Below are 19,432 nucleotides of genomic sequence, written 5' to 3'. Positions count from 1 at the left end.
TGATAAAGTGACTAAATTAATGGATCAGGGAAATACTGTGGATATAACTTACTTAGATTTCAGGAAGGGAATTCAAAAAACAGACAACAGCCTTCTTCTTGGTAAAATAGAACAATGTGGGATAAATAGCATTACCATCAGATGGATTCACAAGTGGCTGACCAACTTTAATAGAACTTCATCTAAATGGAGGGAAGTATGTAGGGGGTGCTTCAAGGTTCTGTCTTAGGCCCAGTACTCTTCATCAACTTCATAAAAGATTTAGATGAGAGGATAGAAGGGAAATTCATCAAATTTGCAAACAATGCAAAGCTGGGGGGAATAGCCAACACTTTGAAAGATAAACTCAAGATTCAGAAGGATTTTGACAGACTTGAGCATAACAACATGCAGATCAGTGATGAGAAAAATAAGGTCCTGTACTTAAGTATGAGCCAGCGGCTGCCAAAAAAGCCAATGCAGTCCTAGGCTACATCAACAGAGGGATAGTATCAAGATTGCATGAAGTGTTAGTACTGCTTCGCTTTATAGTACACTAGTAAGACCATACTTTGGAATACTGCATCCAGTTCTGGTCACCACAATACACAAAAGATGTTGAGATTCTAGAAAGAGTGCTGAGAATAGCACCAAAGATGATATGGGGTCTGGAGGCTAAACCTTAAAATGAATGGGTGGGAAATAGTTGTGTCTAGTGTAACAAAGAGAAGGAGTGGGGATGGTATAATAGCTTCTTTCAAAACATAAGGAGCTGTCACAGAGAAGAGGGGGTGGACCTGAGGGCAGGATAACAAGTACTGGATCTGAGATCATTTAAGAACGATCCAACCTAGAACTAAAGAGAAGTTCCCTGTCAGTGAGATCAATCTATCAAGAGAATGACTTGCCTCCAGAGGTTTTGGGTGCTCCATCACTCCATTTCATGAAGAGATTGGACAACCATTTGTCCAGAATGGAAAAAGGGTCTCCTGTTTAAGCAGGGAGTTGGGCTACAAGAAGTGCCTTCCAACTCTGTTATTCTGTTCTATGTGAATATTATTCCCTCTTGTTTTTTCCCCACAACAGACACCTGTGAATTAAGTTGAGCTGAGTGTGTGTCACCGGAATATAGTTACCTGTAAGTTTTTATGATGATGGGTAACTAGCATTTGTCTCCTCTTTCATTCAAGGTATATTTCTAAAGTAGTTGAGTCCATACAAACGTTGAGCTAAAGCTCTCACCTTTTTAAATCACTGGTTATGCTGGTTGCAAATGGTGGAAGTTGGAATACAATAAAATGTCATTTTTGCTTTATTTTCTTATAATTGAAATGAATAATGGTATAAATGTTAAGAATTCTTTTCTAATACTGTATAAAATCTATAACATTAGATCCATTTCATTGTTATTAACAATCTTAGTGAATAAAGTGGTCAGCCGGTCTTAGATAACTAGCATTCATCTCATGAAAACAATCTGCTCTAATATGACAATTTTATGTTCAGTATTTAAGTTCCTTTGAAAAATACACAATGTCCATAACAATGTTCATCACCTCATTTTCCAAATGACAATTCACTCCCTCTATTTCCACAGTAACAAACTACAATGTTGACCTTTATTAAATCTGATAATGCCATATCATGAACAGCTGCTACTTCCATTCATACTAAGTATAGTGAGATAATACTTCACTAAGATATTTAATCAAGCCTTGTTCCTGTCTTTGTTTATATTATACAGCAGCATGCTGCTTTATTTTCACAATGAAAAGAAGACTACAATGACAAATACCCAACATCTTTTATCTGGCACTGATAATATACTTTTTTAATACTATATACTATACTATATTTTTAATTAGTTCATAGCTGCTACTGTAGTATAAACATCATTTCACATGAAAATATCATAAATTTTTCTTCCAACTTTAATTTAGCCAATTTTTCCATCAAAAGTAGTATATACAGTAATGTATATTAGAGGTAGAGACCCTTTAAGAGCTGTATGCAACGAAATTCCATTTTAATATATGCCAATTAGTGTACATTTAAAGTGACAAAGTTATTCTAAGTTCTAGTAAAGAACACACAAAAAGCATTCTAAGCATACACTTGTTTCAAAATAGTTTATTGCTTCTAGTCTTCCATTTATCAAAAATATTAATTTCAATTATTATATTACTTTAACTAGTTGTAATATATTATTTAGAACTGTTAAAGCTAGAAATATTGCCACTAATCATAGCAAATTATAGGAATTTTGAAATAATTCCAACTACTGTATGTTTAATAGTTACAATGATCCCTTTCATATACTTTATAATTCTGATTTGTTTAGAGGGATGAAATCATGACTTGTCCCTCAAGTCCTGATATTCTACTTCATCAGGAGAGTGTGCTGGGGAGCAATGAGGAAAGAATGCTTGGATGGATCCCAAGAGTATATAATTCCAATGAAGTCACCCAAAACATAAAGGACATCCCAGCTGCCCATGTAAAATAAACAGGGACCAGTAATACAGAAAGATAAAATGAACATTTAGACATATATTTTAGTTTTAAATGACATGCATATATGCCCAGAATATCATGAACAGTTCTAAATCTCAGTATTATGTTCTCCAAACATGTTCTCCATCATCAGACGACAATCATGTAATATAAATCCTAATTGAATGCCAAACTAAATAAAAATATTGCTTCTTTGTTAATTATTTGTTGTATGTAGCTTATATCTTGTAAATGATGGTTTTCTAAAACATAGCAATACCACTTAACACTTAATACCACTTCACTGTGTTTTACAGTCCTCTCTAAGTGGTTTACAAGTCAGCATATTGCCCCCAACAATCTGGGTCCTCATTTTACGGAAGGATGGAAGACTGAGTCACCTTGAGCCTGGTGAGATTCAAACTGCCAAATTGCAGTCAGCCAGCAGTCAGCAGAAGTAGCCTTCATATGGGTTTCTAAAAATAATTTACCAAATAATCACATCTGAATTCATTCAAATGATGATTTCTCATTTGAATGAATTCCATCAGATGTGATTATTCAGTAAATTATGTTTTAGAAAACCATTGCTATATGAGATTCATTTGCAAATAAAGTAAATAAATAAATAAAGACATCTATATTATTCAGCTTGGATTCATGATGGAATCTTCAGTTAACTTGTTTCACAAAATTATTCAGTTAAATATAATTATGTATTCTAAAGCATTCAAAAGATGAAGACATAGAAAGAGAGTGCTGTTGAGAAAATAATCAGACAGAATTTTGTAGTTGGTTGCCACTTCACCCACTTTTTAAAAATAGAAAATTACATTAAACAATGCAATACATGTGGAAATCAAAAGCAATGCTCATGAGATGTGAAAAGTCTACAGGGCTGCAATTGACCAATAGCACGTTTAAAAATAATAATCACAAACATTCTTCCCAATATAGGAAATTATTACATTTGTAATTTTTAAACTATGTACCATCAGCCAAGAGTGTATAAAGTCCAACATCTCTGTAAAGTTGCAACCAGAGAACTCTTATCCAGAAATAAATCTGGCTATATTCAGTGGGGTTGTATAAGCCCAGCCATAGTAATATATAAACTTGCTTAGCCTGATCCCAAAAGATTCTAGCTTAAGCATATCCTATAACGTAGAAATGGACAAGAAGTAGATCAGGACCCCAAGATAAATGTGGGGATAATCAGCAATATGTATTTGTTTTCACAATATGTACTTAAAACATCTTACAGAATAGAGATTAGAGTAGATAGATAGAATAGTTTCTATCTAATAGTAGCAATGGATGAGAAGGCATTCTTCCACCCCAAATTAGACTTTTCTTATGACAAAAAATGATAAGGGTAAACTAGTTATAATTCTCACAAAGATATGTATGAAATAATCTGGACCCTCGAGAAGCAAATACAGTTTGCAAAGCAGGAATTGTATGGAGAAGAGTAGCAAACGGTATTGGCATAAGTGGTTTAATTTGCTTTGTTTTGCATTCCATTTGATCACAAACTCAGTTAAATTAAAATAATCTAGCAATTCTGTTTAAATTATCTTCCAAAAGGCAAGACATATGTAATGTATTTGAATGAGATACATCCTGCTTTGATTGATGATTCAGTACTGTGGTTTGATACAATGGCTTGGCTTGCTAAAACTGCCTTCCTTTCACTTCTTGAAACGGATTTCATGTTGCTTAACATGAAGATTATCTCAAAATATGAAAAACATATTAAGTATGAGCTAACTATGCCAACTGAGGCAATTCAGAAAACTCTTGTCATAAACTGCAATTGTGAAGCTAATCCATTCAAAACTTTTAAGCCTCAAACAAATCCATAATCATCTCTAATTTTCATGTGTTCTTTTTAATGAGCTATTACACAAAATTATTACACAAACTCAATTGAAGACATTTCTTAAAAGGATTAATTAAACCTAAACTAATAACCAAACTGATAACAAACTTGGACACAGCAGATTTTTGAAATCCTGCCTTTATTACTCTATAAATAACTCAAATTTATGAGCATACCTAATTCCTCCTTCTATTTTCCCCACAACAACCCTGTGAGATGAATTTAGCTGAGAGAAGGTGACTGGCCCAAAGTAACACATCCAGTTTTTCATGCCTAAGGTGGTACTAGAACTCCCAATCTTCTGGTTTCTAATGTGGAGCCTTAACCACTAGACCAAACTGGTTTGTGAGAAAAATGATTGGCAATAGCACTGCCTCTGTGTTAGAGAAAGCAGAAAGAGGTCAAATGAATAAATAGTAAATCATCTGTATCTAGCAGCCCAGAAGTCCAGAGTATGTCTAGACAAGCCTTCTGAACCTCATGTCTTCCACCTGGGTTGAATTTCAGTGACTGGGAATATTGCTTTGAGTTATAGTCAATTGCATACACTAATTAGGGAAAAATAAACTCAAATATCTTTTTTGTTATATTTCAGTTTTGTCTCTGACTAACAAAAACAAAACTTTTCTGTCTTCTACAAATATTAGTCCTTCCCAATAATTAAGGAATGGTTTTTCCCAGCCTTGGTTCAAATATTACATTTACCACTTATTGGAATAACCATTATGAATAGCACATTGAACTATAAATCTGTGTGGTGATTGGGTTCATACATTGTACTAATCCAATCCAATCCAGTCCAAATCTCATGATTATACGTGGTGTACAGTATGTCTCTATTTAATTTGGGATTTATTTAAACAATCATGATCCAACATGAGGTTCTAGTCTACATAGCACAAGTGTCATATGCCAAAGTTGATGAGCTGAATCCAAACTGATCTGAAGGTCACATTATGACATGGGAATGGCCTCATGAAAGAGAAAATCTGGCCTTCCTTTTAAAGCCACAAATCTACAGTACTCCATTGGACTAGCTGTTTTTATTTGAAGGATACAATCAAAGGAATGAATTGTTTTCTTCTGTCCCACATTGAGAATGGACTTACTACTTTTCTGCAAAGACCGATTTTTCCTGGAAACGGATGTTTCTTGAAGAATTAAAATTTGTAAAATGTTTAGAAATTATTGAAGTTAATTCCAATCCCCCTCCCCCCGACCTATGTAAAAGAAGCCTGCTTACTGGTTGCTACCCTTGTTGTTGCTCTTACTTATATATAGGATAGCTTTTATACTCCAAAACCAGGGCATAAGGCATTTCAGTCCAAGCTACAAGAAAGGTAGTAGAGATGATCCATCAAATGATAGGCTCTGGCAACTGCCTGGACAAGTCCCTGCAGTTTTCTTGGCAAGGTTTTTCAGAATTTGTTGTAGTTGCCTCTTTCCCAGGGTTAACAGAGAATGACTCAAGGCTCAAGGTCACCCAGCTAGCTTTGTGGCTAAGATAGGACTACAACTCCCAGTCTCCCAGTTTCTAGCCTGACCCCTTAACTATTGTTCTACACTGGCTCGTGATAGAAAATATTGTAGTTGTCTACATATAGATTATGCTTCTGTATATGTATCAATCAATCAAATGTTTTGTAATAATGAAATCCATGGTAAAATCCAATATCTAAATACTGTAGCTTAAATATGAAACTATATTCTAGCAGATAAAATAAAAATAAATAGGCTATCCTCCACTCAAAATCATTTCATCAAAGCAAGTTAGCTACTTTTGATACAATTTACATGAGAGTTTGTGTGTATTAATTTTTTTTTACATCAAGATTAAACTGGGAACATTTCTCAGTTGTGTGGCTTTAGCTTCTTATACTTTACTGAATAGTGTGAGACATTGTTCTCCAATCTGGTATTTTAGCTGGGAATTTTAAGAATCAAAGTTCAACACTGAAGAGTACTGGTTTGGGGAAACTTGGTGCAACATGTCACAAAATCCCTCTTCATAAGACTTCATTCTTTATTTTTCTGTATTAGCTGCATTAAACTTAGAAATGCCATTCAACAAGGTTGTATCCATATTCAGAAACCTTTGCTTTACTAGATCTGAAGAACAATAATAGGAGACTTTATCCTGTCCCATGTTTTCCTGGGCTTTGAGTTGCCCTTGATCTGTACAGATGATTAATATGGGAACAACTGCTTATAGTTGTGTTTATTTTGAATGATGACCTGTAGCACAAAAAAAAAAAAAAAAAAAGACAAATGAACTGCAAGCCAGACATTCAAGTAACAGTGTCTGGTGAATTCAGACAAAGGGCTTTGAGTTGGTATTAATCCTGAAGAAGCAAAGATATTGCTTAACCATTATGCAAGATATGCTTATGACCCCTATTAATGCCCATAAGAAGCAAAGATATTGCTTAACCATTATGCAAGATATGCTTATGACCCCTATTAATGCCCATAATGGAGCAAAGAGAAAAAGAGATTCTTCTTAAATTTTCATTTATTTGAAGCGTCTGTTCATTTACCCAGTGGCTGAAATCACACAATATACTAGGATATAAAGCTATTTCTTTGCTTTTGTTTAAGAAAGATTCATAATTTGTGCCCCCTGAAATTGATTCCATTGATAGAATTGATGGAATCTATCTGAAGACCTACTGTCTAGACCAGTGTTCCTTAAAGTCTGGTCCTGGGGGTCTCTCAAGATCCTCTCAGAGGTCTACAAAATCAAAACTATTTGCAAGATATTGAAGATTTATTTATTTATTTATCGAAACATATTTATAGCCTCTCTTCCTTTTTTTTAATAAAGTTTTTATTTTTTACAAAAAACATACAAACAAAACATAGAAACATAAAACCATCTTTCAATTATATACATACAGTGTGTCAGTTGGTTACGATCTTTTGTGCTATCCTTTTTTTTTACCATTACTCACAAGTTATATAAAGTCTCACCTTATCAATCTAACATGTGCTTATATAATATCAATCATTAATCATTCATTTGACTAAACTATTTTTCCTTCATTCTATACGATATTCTAAATTTCATTATAATTTAATCTTATACATTCATCCAATGGTTATGTATTTTATATTGTATTCTATATCAATCTATTAACTTTTTAGTGTAAAGCTTCCTAATCTATTTCTTTACCATGTCTTTTTATCTAACCATTGAAAAAATAAATCCCATATCATATAAAAATGTTTATCTTCTTGTTCTCTGATTTCAAGTGTCAATTTACTCATTTCAGCACAGTCCATGATTTTCTTAATAATTTCCTCCTGCATAGGTATTTTTTTCATTTTTCCAATTCTTAGCAAATACAATTCTAGCCGCTGTTAAAACATTTACAGTCAACTATTTCAGTTCTTTACTGTATATTTCCGGAATACTTCCCAATAAGAATATCTCAGGGTTAAAGTCTATGTGTCGTTTTATCATTTTTTCCACCATGTGTGGATTATAGTCCACTATCTTTTTGCATCTGAGCATGTCCACCACATATGGTAATATGAACCAGGTATCTGATGACATTTCCAACATTTATCTGATTTATTCTTGAACATTCTCACAAGTCTCATTGGGGGTAAATGTCACCTGTAAAACATCTTATACAAATTTTCTTTATATGCAGTTGACATTGTCATTTTATAAGTTTGAGACCACAATTTTTGCCATTTATCTAGATCAATCCCATATCCAAAATTTCCCCCCCATGCAATCATTGTTTCTTTAACTTGTTCTTCCTCTAGTTTAAACTCCAGCAAATGTCCATAAAGTTTTTAAATTACTTTTTCATCAGTACCTGTCAAAATTTTATCTAAATTGGTCAACTTATTGTAGATACCTTCTGTTTTAATATCTTTATCAAATCTAGATTGTATTTGCAAATATGAAAACCAATTCATTTTTACATCTTGTTCTTCCAATGCTTGCATAGATTTAAGTTCACCCTTTTCATTCAATATCTCACCATATCTAACTATTTGTAGTAGATAGTAGATAACCATAGTAGTAGATAACCATAGTGGAATTTTTAGATAATATTACTTTTTTATATTCTCCCAGTTTAAAACCAATGCTTCTCGCATATAATGTCTTCTAAAATACCTCTGCATTTTAGTTCCCTTATACCAGAGGAAGGCATGCCACCCTAACAGCAAGTCATGTTCTTCTAACTTCAAAAGTCTAGTATTCCTTAGTGATATCCACTCCTTTACCCGCATCAAACTCGACACCTGGTAATATAATTCCCAATTGGGCATAGCGAATCCTCCTCTTATTCTTGCACATCGTAACAGTTTAAGTTGTATTCTCGCTTTCTTCCCCTGCCATATATATTTTACCACTATTTTATTTAGATCTTCAAAAAATTCTTTTCCTAGTCTAATTGGAATTGTCTGGAATAAATATAAGATTTTAGGCAATACATTCATCTTAATTGTAGATATTCTCCCAATCAATGATTGTAAATTTTCCCATTTTATCAAATCTGTTGCAATCTGCTGTTTGAGTTTAAGATAATTGTCCTCCTTAAGTGTGCTGCATCTTGGTGTTATGTGTATTCCTAAATACTTAACTTTATTTGTGACCTGGATCCCCAAAACTTCCTCCAATTCTTTCTTTCGTCTTGCTAATATATTTTTTGTTAAGATCTTTGTTTTATCTTTATTTATTTTCAGACCTGCTACTTTCCCATACTCTTCTATCTTTTCTATCAGTTTAGGTGCTGACTCCAATGGATCTTCTAATATGAATACTGCAAAAGCTTGCAATTTATACTCTTCTTTTTTAATCTTCATTCCTTTTATTTCTTTTCTCTAATGTTCCTATTCAGCACTTCCAGTGTTAACACAAACAACAGTGGCGACAGTGGACAGCCTTGTCTAGTCCCTTTTCTTATATCTATAAAGTCTGTTAACTCTCCATTTATCATAACCTTTGCAGTTTGTTTACAATATATCGTTTCTATGGCTTGGGTAATTTTTTTGCCAAAGCCCATTTGGTCCAATTGTAGCAACATAAAACGCCAATTCACATTATCAAAGGCTTTTTGTGCATCTAAAAACATCAAAGCCATTTGTTTTTCGGGATGTGCCTCATAGTATTCCAGTGTGTCTAAAATTATTCTCATATTGTCTTTAAGTTGTCTCTTTGGCAGAAATCCATTTTGATCAGAATGAATAAAATGGTTTAAGTATCTTTTCAGTCTTTCTGCCAGAATTGAAACAAAAATTTTATAATCTGAGTTTAATAGGGATATAGGTCTGTAATTTTTAACTTGCTGTGGGTCTGTGTCCTCCTCCAGTATAAGTGTAATATATGCTTCTGACCATGTTTTGGGTATTCTCTTCCTTGTCGTAACTTCATTCATAACTTCTAATAAAGGAAGATTCAATGTTTCCTGAAATGTCTTATAAAATTCCACTGGCAAACCGTCTGGACCCGGTGCTTTCCCAATATTTTGCTTTTTTAAAGTTTCTGTTAATTCCATCATTGTTATGTTACTTTCTAACATTATTTCAATATCTTTGGGTATCTGGGGCAGATTCACTTCCTGTAAGTATTGTTGAATTCTTTCTTCCTGAACATTCTCTTGATGGTACAATTTTCCATAATAGTCTTGAATATTTTTCTTCTTCTCCGCATTTCCATAGCATACATGTCCCTGTTCATTTATCAATTGATTTATCCTTCTTGAATCTCTTTCCTTTCTCAATTTATATGCTAGCCATCTGCCTGGTTTATTTGTATCTTCAAAATAGTTCTGCTTAGCATTTTTAATTTTTTGTGCTATTTCCTCTTTTTCCATTAGCCCCATTTTATGTTTAGTTATGTCCATTTTAACTTTAATGTCCTTTTTTGTGGATATTTCTGTAGCTCTTTTTCCAGTCTCTTGTAATCATCTTCCAATTTCTTAAAGGTTTTTCTCTGTTTTGTGTTTCTTTTCCTTGTATAGTCCATTATCAAACCTCTTGTATAAGCTTTCATCGTGCCCCAGAGGTTCTGTAATGATGTATCCTCTTTTGTATTTTCTTTAAAGAAGAAAGTCAGTTCTCTCTCAATTTTCTGTTTAAAATCTTTTTCCTTTAATATCGTATTATTTAAAGTCCATCTAGATCTCCTTTTTTGTCCTTTCCATACAACTGTTATTGGATTGTGATCTGCCCAGGTACTTGTTTCTATTTCAATGTCTTGTATGTTGGAGAGCAATTCTGTTGACATCCATATCATATCTATTCTGGACCATGATGCATGTCTATTTGAATAAAAAGTATATTGTTTATTTTCCGCATTCCTCTCTCTCCATGCATCTTTTAAGTTTATCTCATCTACCATTCGAAAGAAGGATTTTGGCAGTGTCTTTCTAGTTTTCTTTGCTGTTTTCTGAGTTTTATAATCCAATTTGTCATTTATTATTCCATTAAGATCTCCCATCAGACAAATATTGGCATAGTCCAGTTCAATTATTTTCATATGTAATTTCCTATAAAAATCTTCTTATCATTTGGAGCATAGATTGCTATTAAAAGTGTCTTTAGATTATTGTCCATTATCTCCACCATCAAAATCCTTCCATCATCATCTGTATATATTTGTTCTGTGGGAATTGTGTCTCTAATATATAACACCACTCCTCTCTTTTTACACTGTGTCAACACTGTGAATAATTTCCCTAATTTTTGTTGTTTCAATATGTGTTCGTGTTGTTTTTTAATATGTACTTCTTGTAGGCAGATTATATCAAATTTTAATTTCTCTAACTTAAGAAATATTTTTCTTCTTTTAATAGCTGAATTGAGTCCATTTATATTAATTGTAATCAGTCTTCTCTCCTCCATTTTAGACTTTATAAGGATTTGTTGTTCTAGTAGATCTTGGTTCTCGTTGCTCTCTGGGTACACCACCTACGGCTCCTTCTTCTTTTTCAATTAGTGCTAAGCATTCCTCTTGAAATTCAATCAACGACTCTTCTTTTCTTGTATCTTCCTCCTTTTCTCTGAAGTATTCCAGATAGAATAACTCAGCTTTTTCAACTGTATCAATTATGTGTCTTTGTTCCTGCCAGGTAAACATGAGTCCTTCTGGTATCAGCCATCTGTAATTTATTCCTCTCTTGAGTAGCTCTTTGGTCAAAAATAAATATTCTCTTCTTATCTCTCTCACTCTTCTTGGTACCTGTTTCAGTATCACTATTTCTTTATCTTTGTACTTTAGTGTTTTCTCTCTTGCCGCCTGAAGTATTTGTGACTTAATTATTTTCTTAGTAAATCTGATATGAACTTCCCTTGGTAGTTTATTTCTCATCGCATATCTTGTATAGACATGGAAAACCTCGTCCATTCTATCCATCATCTTCTCTTTAGTTATCTCTAATGCTTCTGCCAGGATTTCTGTCATCATTTCAGCAAGATTTTCACCTTTTTCTTCTTCTATATTTTGGAATCTAAGATAGAATTCTGACCTATAAATTTCCCATCCCAGTGACCCCAGTGATCTGCTCTTGACTCTTTCAACTTCACTCAGTCGGGTATCCATATCTCCAATCTTCTTATCTCTTTGTACGTCTTGTTATTCAATTTTCTTAATTCTGTCCTCATATTGCATCATCATCTGTTGGATATTTTCAATTTTCTCATCTGTCTTTTCGGTTCTTTGCTCGATGTTCTCCGTTCTCTTTTCAATGTTTTCCATTCTCTTTTCAATATTATCTGTTTTTGCTTGTATCTTTTGAATTCCTTGCATAATCATCTGCAGTGTCACTTCCTTCTCCTTCTCCTGTTGCAACATCACCTGTATTGATCATTGTCCTGCAGATGGTGAGGAAGAAGTCGGGATTGAAGAAGTTGAGGCTGGTACCTTTCTGCTCATCTTACAATACTTAATAGGAAAAATGGGAAGAAAAAGCAAGAGCCACTCAAAAAAAGACAAGCTTTCGCTTCAATTAAAAAGTTAAAGGGGAATAAATCCATTTTCGTAGACAATTTTCACGCAGTCCTTACAAAAAGGTCTAGATTGTGGCTTGTGTAATTTGCTTAAGCTTAGAGTATGATTTGTCCTGATTTTGGAATAACTTTGAATAAATAAATCCATTTTCTGTACGGAGTAAATTCATTTTAAAATGGCTCACAATTTTCGGACGTGACATCATCACGTGACGCTAGGGATCAGAGGAGGCGGACGCCGGAGAGGAGCAAGAAGAAAGAAGAAAGAAAGAAAAGTAAAAGGTGTAAAGAAAGGAGGGGAGAAGGGACAAAAAGGGAGATGGTGGGCACTTAGAAGGGGCAGTTGGCACTTTAAAAGGGGGCATGGCACTTAAAAGGGGCACATGGCTCACTAAATTAAAAAAGTAATGCCTTTGTTTTCCATATGTTTAATAAACAGGTTTGGCAATATTGTAGTTTAAAAAAAATTTACAAAAACATTTTAATACAGCATTAGATTTGAATATATACTTGCCATTACGACAGTCGCTTCAGAGGAAAGTATACAAAAACAGAAAAGAATGCATGACATTAATCAGATAAAAAAGTGGACACAGCGGGGAACATCGGCCCTTTGATGGGACCAATGGGGGGGGGGGGCCCCGAAGAATGAGTGCCGGTTAGAGTCATGAAATACAAACAAATCGAAAACAAGCAATCCCTCCCCCAAAACATCCTGTACATTTTGTCTGTCCCTACTATATATACTCTGAAATTCCTGAATAATTAAAAAAGGAGTATTAGAGATATATATCCAAGTCTTGTAAATCCTTTCCAGACTGCGATGCCTGAATGTATCCAAATAAAACTTATTTAACAAACCGTGCCTAACAACATCATGAGTAATACAGCAGTAATACATGTGAACCAATCAGTATACCTAGATTCTAAAGCAGCAAATCCGTTTCTCTGAAAGCCAAATTTACTGAACAACACGGAAGATACACAGGGGCTCTATATCTCATACTTTTAAGATGTGTGAACTTCAGTTCTCGAAATTCTGCTGGCTGGGAATTCTACAGTTAAAGTCCACACATCTCAAAGTTCCCAGTTTGAAAAACACTGTTATAAAATTATGAGGTATGATTTTACTGTATGCTGGAAGCAAATAGGAGTATAAATTAAATAAACACAATCCCATTCATAAACCATTTGAAATTGAAAAAAACCCCACGCCCTTCATTCTATTTAAATTGATTTACATATCTGTATCCGCCTATCTCAGAGCCGGTATTCCAATGGATGCCAGCATGTTAGATAGTACTACGATAACTTGCATGCAAGAATTACGCATCGTTTCTTGTCGCCAAGTTGACAGACGGTGCTAGGGCGAAGCCCGTTCTACACTATTTACTGTTCCTAAATCTATAGACCAAAACGTGTCACTTTTTTCCAGCTGATAAAATGGAAATGATTAGCTGTCCGCGACAAGCCTGATCAACGCAAAACAAAATTTTATACATGTTTCTCTCTGCCGGGTTATTCACCAATTTAAAAACACAGGATTTTGACGAACTTTATCCTATTTTGATTCTTCTGAACGAAGAGGTATCCCCCCCACAAAAAAGCAACATTTGGATCGGCAGAAATTTAGACATTAAGTCCTTAACGTCAGGGAGTTGAAGTCCTGGGGCCTTCCTTAGTGACAGTGAGGCTAGCGCATGCGCCGCGAAGGAAAGTGGCAGGAACCGCTAGTGAGCCATGCCGACTGTCGGCGTGAAGCGAGATCTGCTTTTTCAAGCTTTGGGAAGGAGTTACAGTAAGGAAAAACTTGGGGTCTTGTAGTGAGCGTGTCTTTTGGTCAGAAAGAGGTGGGGAAAGAGGTCATTGCGACTGATATTTGCACTAGATGTGGGGCAATTCGGTTAATGGTAAGAAAGTTACACCTTAGTAGATTTGGAGTATAATGGAGCCTTCCTAAAGTTCTTTGAGCTCAGGGGCGAAAAGGCACATTATCCTGCCCTGATTTGGTGCTTACCAAATATGTTGGACTGCAGCCCCCGCTGCTTTCGATCAAGTCCGTGCCTGTTGTGGACTTGGCAGCTGTACACCTGCACATTTAGCCGGTACCAGGTTGGAGAGGGATTAAGTAACAAAGGGTAAAGGGAGGAAGGGGAGAGCTTTTATTTTCCAGCAGGAAACCAGACAAAAACAACCTTACTTATTAATACAGATTATTAGCCCACGACAGCTATGAAAATGGAAGGATATTACATTGGTTGCTTATCAAAATTGCATCATTTCCTATTGCTTTGTGGTCACCTCTGAATCCTTCTGAATGACATTTAACCAAATATTAAGATGAAATCAGTTATTTTCCCCCCCAAAAGATGCATTAATTCTACTTTAATATCTTAAAAACATTTTTTTTTCTGCAGCTGATGAAGAATTTGATGAACTGTGTTTTGAATTTGGTTTGGAACTTGATGAAATTGTAAGTATTTTTACTATTATATTTATTGCAGACTCACTGAAGATGGAATAGGTGTAATGTAATGCAAGAATCATATAAAGCATTTTTCCCTAATTATTCAGGATTCTGTTTTGTAAAAAAAAAAAAAAACCCTTAATGAAAACAGTGGTTCTAATTATGCTATTATTTCCTTCTTTTTCTTTTTTCTTTTTAAATTTTATTGGTTTTTAAAAACAAACATAAACAAACAAAACAAACAAGCTATCTTCCATAGGTGTACATACAGTGTGCCGGTTGGTTTACAAATTGTTTTGTGTTTCCAATTTGTAGTCTTCAATTACAATTACATTGCATATAATCTCATATTGTCAATCAAAAATTAAATACCTTAGTATCATTATTAATCATTTGACTATACTTTTATTCATTCAAGTTTTACAAGATAATCATAATTTACTTAGTTTATTTTATAACAGTTCATATTATCATCCCAAATCTATCCTAAAATCATTTTATAGATATAATAAGAAAGAAGTACATCTTTATATATTTATTATTTTCTAATAATAAAGGGGGAGGAGTAAACGTAGAGATTGGACTTCCATTAAAATCTCCCATCATAACTATATTAGCATAGTCCAGTTCAATTATTTTCATATGTAATTTTTTTGTAGAATTCTTCTTGTTTGTCATTCGGGGCATAGATTGCGATCAGGAGTGTTTTTGTATTGTCCGTTATTTCCACCATTAGTATTCTTCCGTCATCATCGGTATAAATCAATTTTGCTGGGATGGTCTCTTTAATATATAAAACCACTCTTCTTTTCTTACATTGTGTCAAGGAAGTAAATATTTTCCCTAATTTTGGCTGTATCAACAATTGTTCATGTTTTTTAATATGTACTTCTTGTAGACAAATTATATCAAATTTTAATTTCTCTAATTTATGAAAGGTTTTCCTTCTTTTAACGGCTGAGTTAAGTCCATTTATATTAATTGTAATCAGTTTTTTCTCTTCCATGGTTATATTTTGTAGTTAGGTTTAGCAGCTCTTGTAGATCTTAGTTCACGTTCTTTGGCTTCCACCTTTCCACCTACTGCACCTTCTTCTTTTTCAATCGCCATTTGGCAGTCCTCTTGGAATTCAATGAGTGAGATTTCTTTTTCTGCCTCTTCCTCTTTCCTTCCAAAAAATTCTGTATAAAATAATTCCGCTTTCTCAATTGAGTCAATTCTATATCTCTGTTCTTGCCATGTGAACATTAAACCTTCTGGAATCAGCCATCTATAATTCACCTCTTTTTAAGTAGCATTTTAGTCAGGAATCGGTATTCTCTTCTCATCTCTTTCACTCTTCTGGGTATTTGTTTCAAGACCACAATCTCCTTGTCTTTATATTTCAATGTTTTCTCTTTTGCCACTTGCAATATTTGCATTTTAATGGCTTTCTTTGTAAATCTAATGTGAACTTCTCTTGGTAAGCTATTTCTCATCGCATATCTTGTGAAAACTCGATAAACCTCATCTATTCCATCCATCATCTTCTCTTGAGTTATTTCCAAAGCTTCAGCCAGTATTTCTATCATTATCTCAGCTAAGTTTTGTCCTTTTTCTTCCTCTACGTTTTGGAATCTAAGATAGAATTCTGATCTATCCATCTCCCATCTCAACATACCACTTTTATCTTGTTCAACCACCATTAATCTATTATCAATATCTCCAATCTTGTCTCTTTGTTTATCTTCTTCAATTTTTTGGAATCTCTCATCATACTTCAACATCATTTGTTGGATGTTCCCCACTTTTTCATCGGTTTTCCCTGTTCTTTGTTCAATGTTCTCTGTTCTTTGTTCAATGTCCTCTATTCTCTTTTCAATATTCTCTGATCTTGCTTGAATATTTTGAATTCCTTGAATAATCATCTGCAGAGTCACTTTTTCTTGTTCTTTTTCTTGCTTTAACGTTGTCTGTATTGAATGTTGTCCTCCAGATGGTGGAGAGGAAGAATTTGAAGTTGAAGAACCAGGAGCTGTAAGTTTCCTACTCATTTTAAGCAATTCAAAATCTTCAGGTTCTTCTAAACCTTAATCCAATTGTGAAATAACCAATTGTAGTTCGAAATAAAAATAGTAGAAAAAAGAAGGCAAATAGTAATGATAAAAGAAGGAAAAAAAAGGGAGGACAAAATTTCTTCAGGTTCTTGTATACCTTAATCCAATCAGTAGTTAGATGAAGAAAAAGGCTTGGGAAAAAAAGAAAAGGAAAGGAAAAATTCTTCAGGTTCTTCAACACCTTAATCCAATTGAGGGGTCTCAAATAGAAAAGAGTGCATAAAAATAAACCAGAAAGGTAGATGAAAAAAAAATACCAGGAAAGGAGAGAAAAAAGGCTATTCCCTTAAAAAAAAGGAAACATTAATACTAAAGCTTTCCCTTTAAAATAAAAAGCAAGCGTAGAGATTGGACTTCCAAAAAAAAGAAAAAACAAAGAAAAACAAAGACAAGCTCCAACAAAGCCAAAGATCCAAATAGCTATGGCAAAAAAAAGATAAAATGAAATAAAATAAAGCTGGTGAGGAGGGATAGCACAACTTAGAAAAAGTAAAAAGAGTACACTGCACTTTGTTTAATTATCCAAGGCTCTTATTATAACTCTCTTCTCCAAAAACTTATCACCTTTTTCCCCCTAGGTTTCAACACCAGACTCCAGCTGTTGTTAGAAACCCAGAAGAGCACCTGCAATAATACTCTCCCATGCTCTTCCCTCTATCTTATCAAATAGCAACATCCTTGAAAAAAAGTCTCAGGTCTTTCTTTCTCAGCTTTGTCTGGTTACAGGAGAAATAGAATATTTCCAAGCCTCTAGTTGGCAGTGTTACAAAGTTTCTTTGCTTTCACTTTCCCCCTCCTTTTCCAAGCAAAATATAATAAGAATTAATAAAAAAAGAAAGATATTTAAAAAAAAGAAATAACTAAAAGGGAGTCTGTAGCCTAAAATGTTACAAAATCAAAAAGGAGAAAAAAAACAGATGGAAAAGAAAAAACCAGTCCAGTTTCAAAATATGAGATCATGTATAAAAAATCCAGCAATGAGAAAAAAACATTACTTTGACATTCCTGTTTAAAATCGCCGCTTAATCACTTCTGTCAAAACTTTTACAGATTCATTCTTTTCCTTAGGGTGTCCTTTCAGATCTTAGAATAAAGAAAAAGTTCTCACCAAACCGGCACACTCTTTCCGTTCTCTTTCGTTTCGGAGCTGTCCCAACTTCAGCAGCTTTAATGGCTGCCTCTTTGCCGCTGGCAAGAAAAGCTTCTCCTGGATCTACCAGGGACTTTGCGGTATCCCTGGGATCGACAGGATGCGCTCTTCACTTTCACCATCTCTTCGGGACGGTTTAGATCCGATAGGACCGTCCAGGAGCAAAGATATCGGCAGCGATTTCAGACCTCCAAGATCGCATGCCATATCGTCGCGACGCCAGCTCCGCCTTCCTCCATTTCTGTGGAGATTTTTTGTGCTCTAGAGAGGAGTCTGGTCTTCGCAATCTCTTCCAAAGAAGAAAGAGAGCAACCGATGATTTTTTGTGCTTATAACTCTCTGGAGCATCATCTTATCCACTACAGAGCACCCAGCATACCACACTGTTACACAGTATGCCAAAATGCTCTCGATGGTAGAACGGTAAAAAGTAACCAGCAACTTCTCACCCAGACCACTCTTTTTCAGCAGCCTCAGAAAGTGCAGGCGCTGTTGGGCCTTCTTTGTAGTGGCCATAGTGTGAACCGACCATGTAAGGTTGTCGGAAATATGAGTTCCTAGAAATTTAAAACTATGAACTCTTTCCACACAGTCTCCATTGATATATAGTGGGAGAAGCTCTGCTTTGCATCGTCTGAAGTCTATAATCAATTCTTTGGTCTTTTGGATGTTCAGGGCGGGGTTATGACTCTTGCACCACAAGACCAGTCTGAGAACCTCTGACCTATAGGCCGTTTCATCTTCTGATATGAGTCCCACCAATGTGGTGTCGTCTGCAAATTTTATTATAGGATTAGTGGGACAAGTGGGAGTGCAGTCATAGGTGTAGAGTGAATACAAAAGGGGGCTCAGCACAGACCCCTGTGGAGAGCCAGTCCTGAGAGCAAGAGCAGAGGGAAAATAACTGTCAATCCTAACAGTTTGGGGTCTGTTAGTAAGAAAATCCTTTATCCAACAGCAGATGTGAGAGGAGAGGCCCAATTCTAGCAACTTCTTAATCAGTATAGCTGGAATGATGGTATTAAAAGCTGAGCTGTAATCAATGAAAAGCATCCTTAAATAGCTCCCACTATGCTCCAGATGGTTCAGTGCAATGTGGAGAGCCATGGCAATAGCATCCTCTGTGGATCTGTTATTCCGATAGGCAAACTGGTATGGGTCAAGGTTTGATGGGAGGCAATTCTGTATATATTTTAAGACCAGTCTTTCAAAACACTTCATAATTATGGGTGTGAGAGCTACTGGTCTATAGTCATTTAAAGTATCAGGAGAGGGCTTTTTGGGAACTGGAATAATAATCGAAGTTTTGAGACAAGATGGAACAATGGCTTGTGTAAGAGAAAGGTTAAAAGTATTTGTAAACATGCGAGCTGGTCAGAACATGCTTTATGATATAT

The 19,432-nt window shown here is 34.7% G+C and overlaps 1 protein-coding gene across 1 annotated transcript in view; it reads left to right on the top strand.

The window, feature by feature from the left end:
- The first annotated feature begins 14,026 nt into the window (after positions 1-14,026).
- Positions 14,027-19,432, top strand: part of FARSB (phenylalanyl-tRNA synthetase subunit beta) — a 36,346-nt gene continuing 30,940 nt past the window's right edge. The window contains exons 1-2 of the mRNA XM_026664145.2: positions 14,027-14,120; positions 14,740-14,795. Coding sequence (XP_026519930.1) covers positions 14,063-14,120; positions 14,740-14,795 — 114 coding nt within the window. The 5' untranslated portion in view covers positions 14,027-14,062. The remainder of the gene's footprint in view (positions 14,121-14,739; positions 14,796-19,432) is intronic.

Source organism: Notechis scutatus, chromosome 4, assembly GCF_049901735.1.
Source record: "Notechis scutatus isolate UNSWTSFEM ecotype Mainland chromosome 4, rNotScu1.2, whole genome shotgun sequence".
NCBI classification, from domain to species: domain Eukaryota; kingdom Metazoa; phylum Chordata; class Lepidosauria; order Squamata; family Elapidae; genus Notechis; species Notechis scutatus.
Note: the sequence above shows the minus strand (reverse complement) of the source record. Positions and strands in the feature narration are given on the sequence as shown.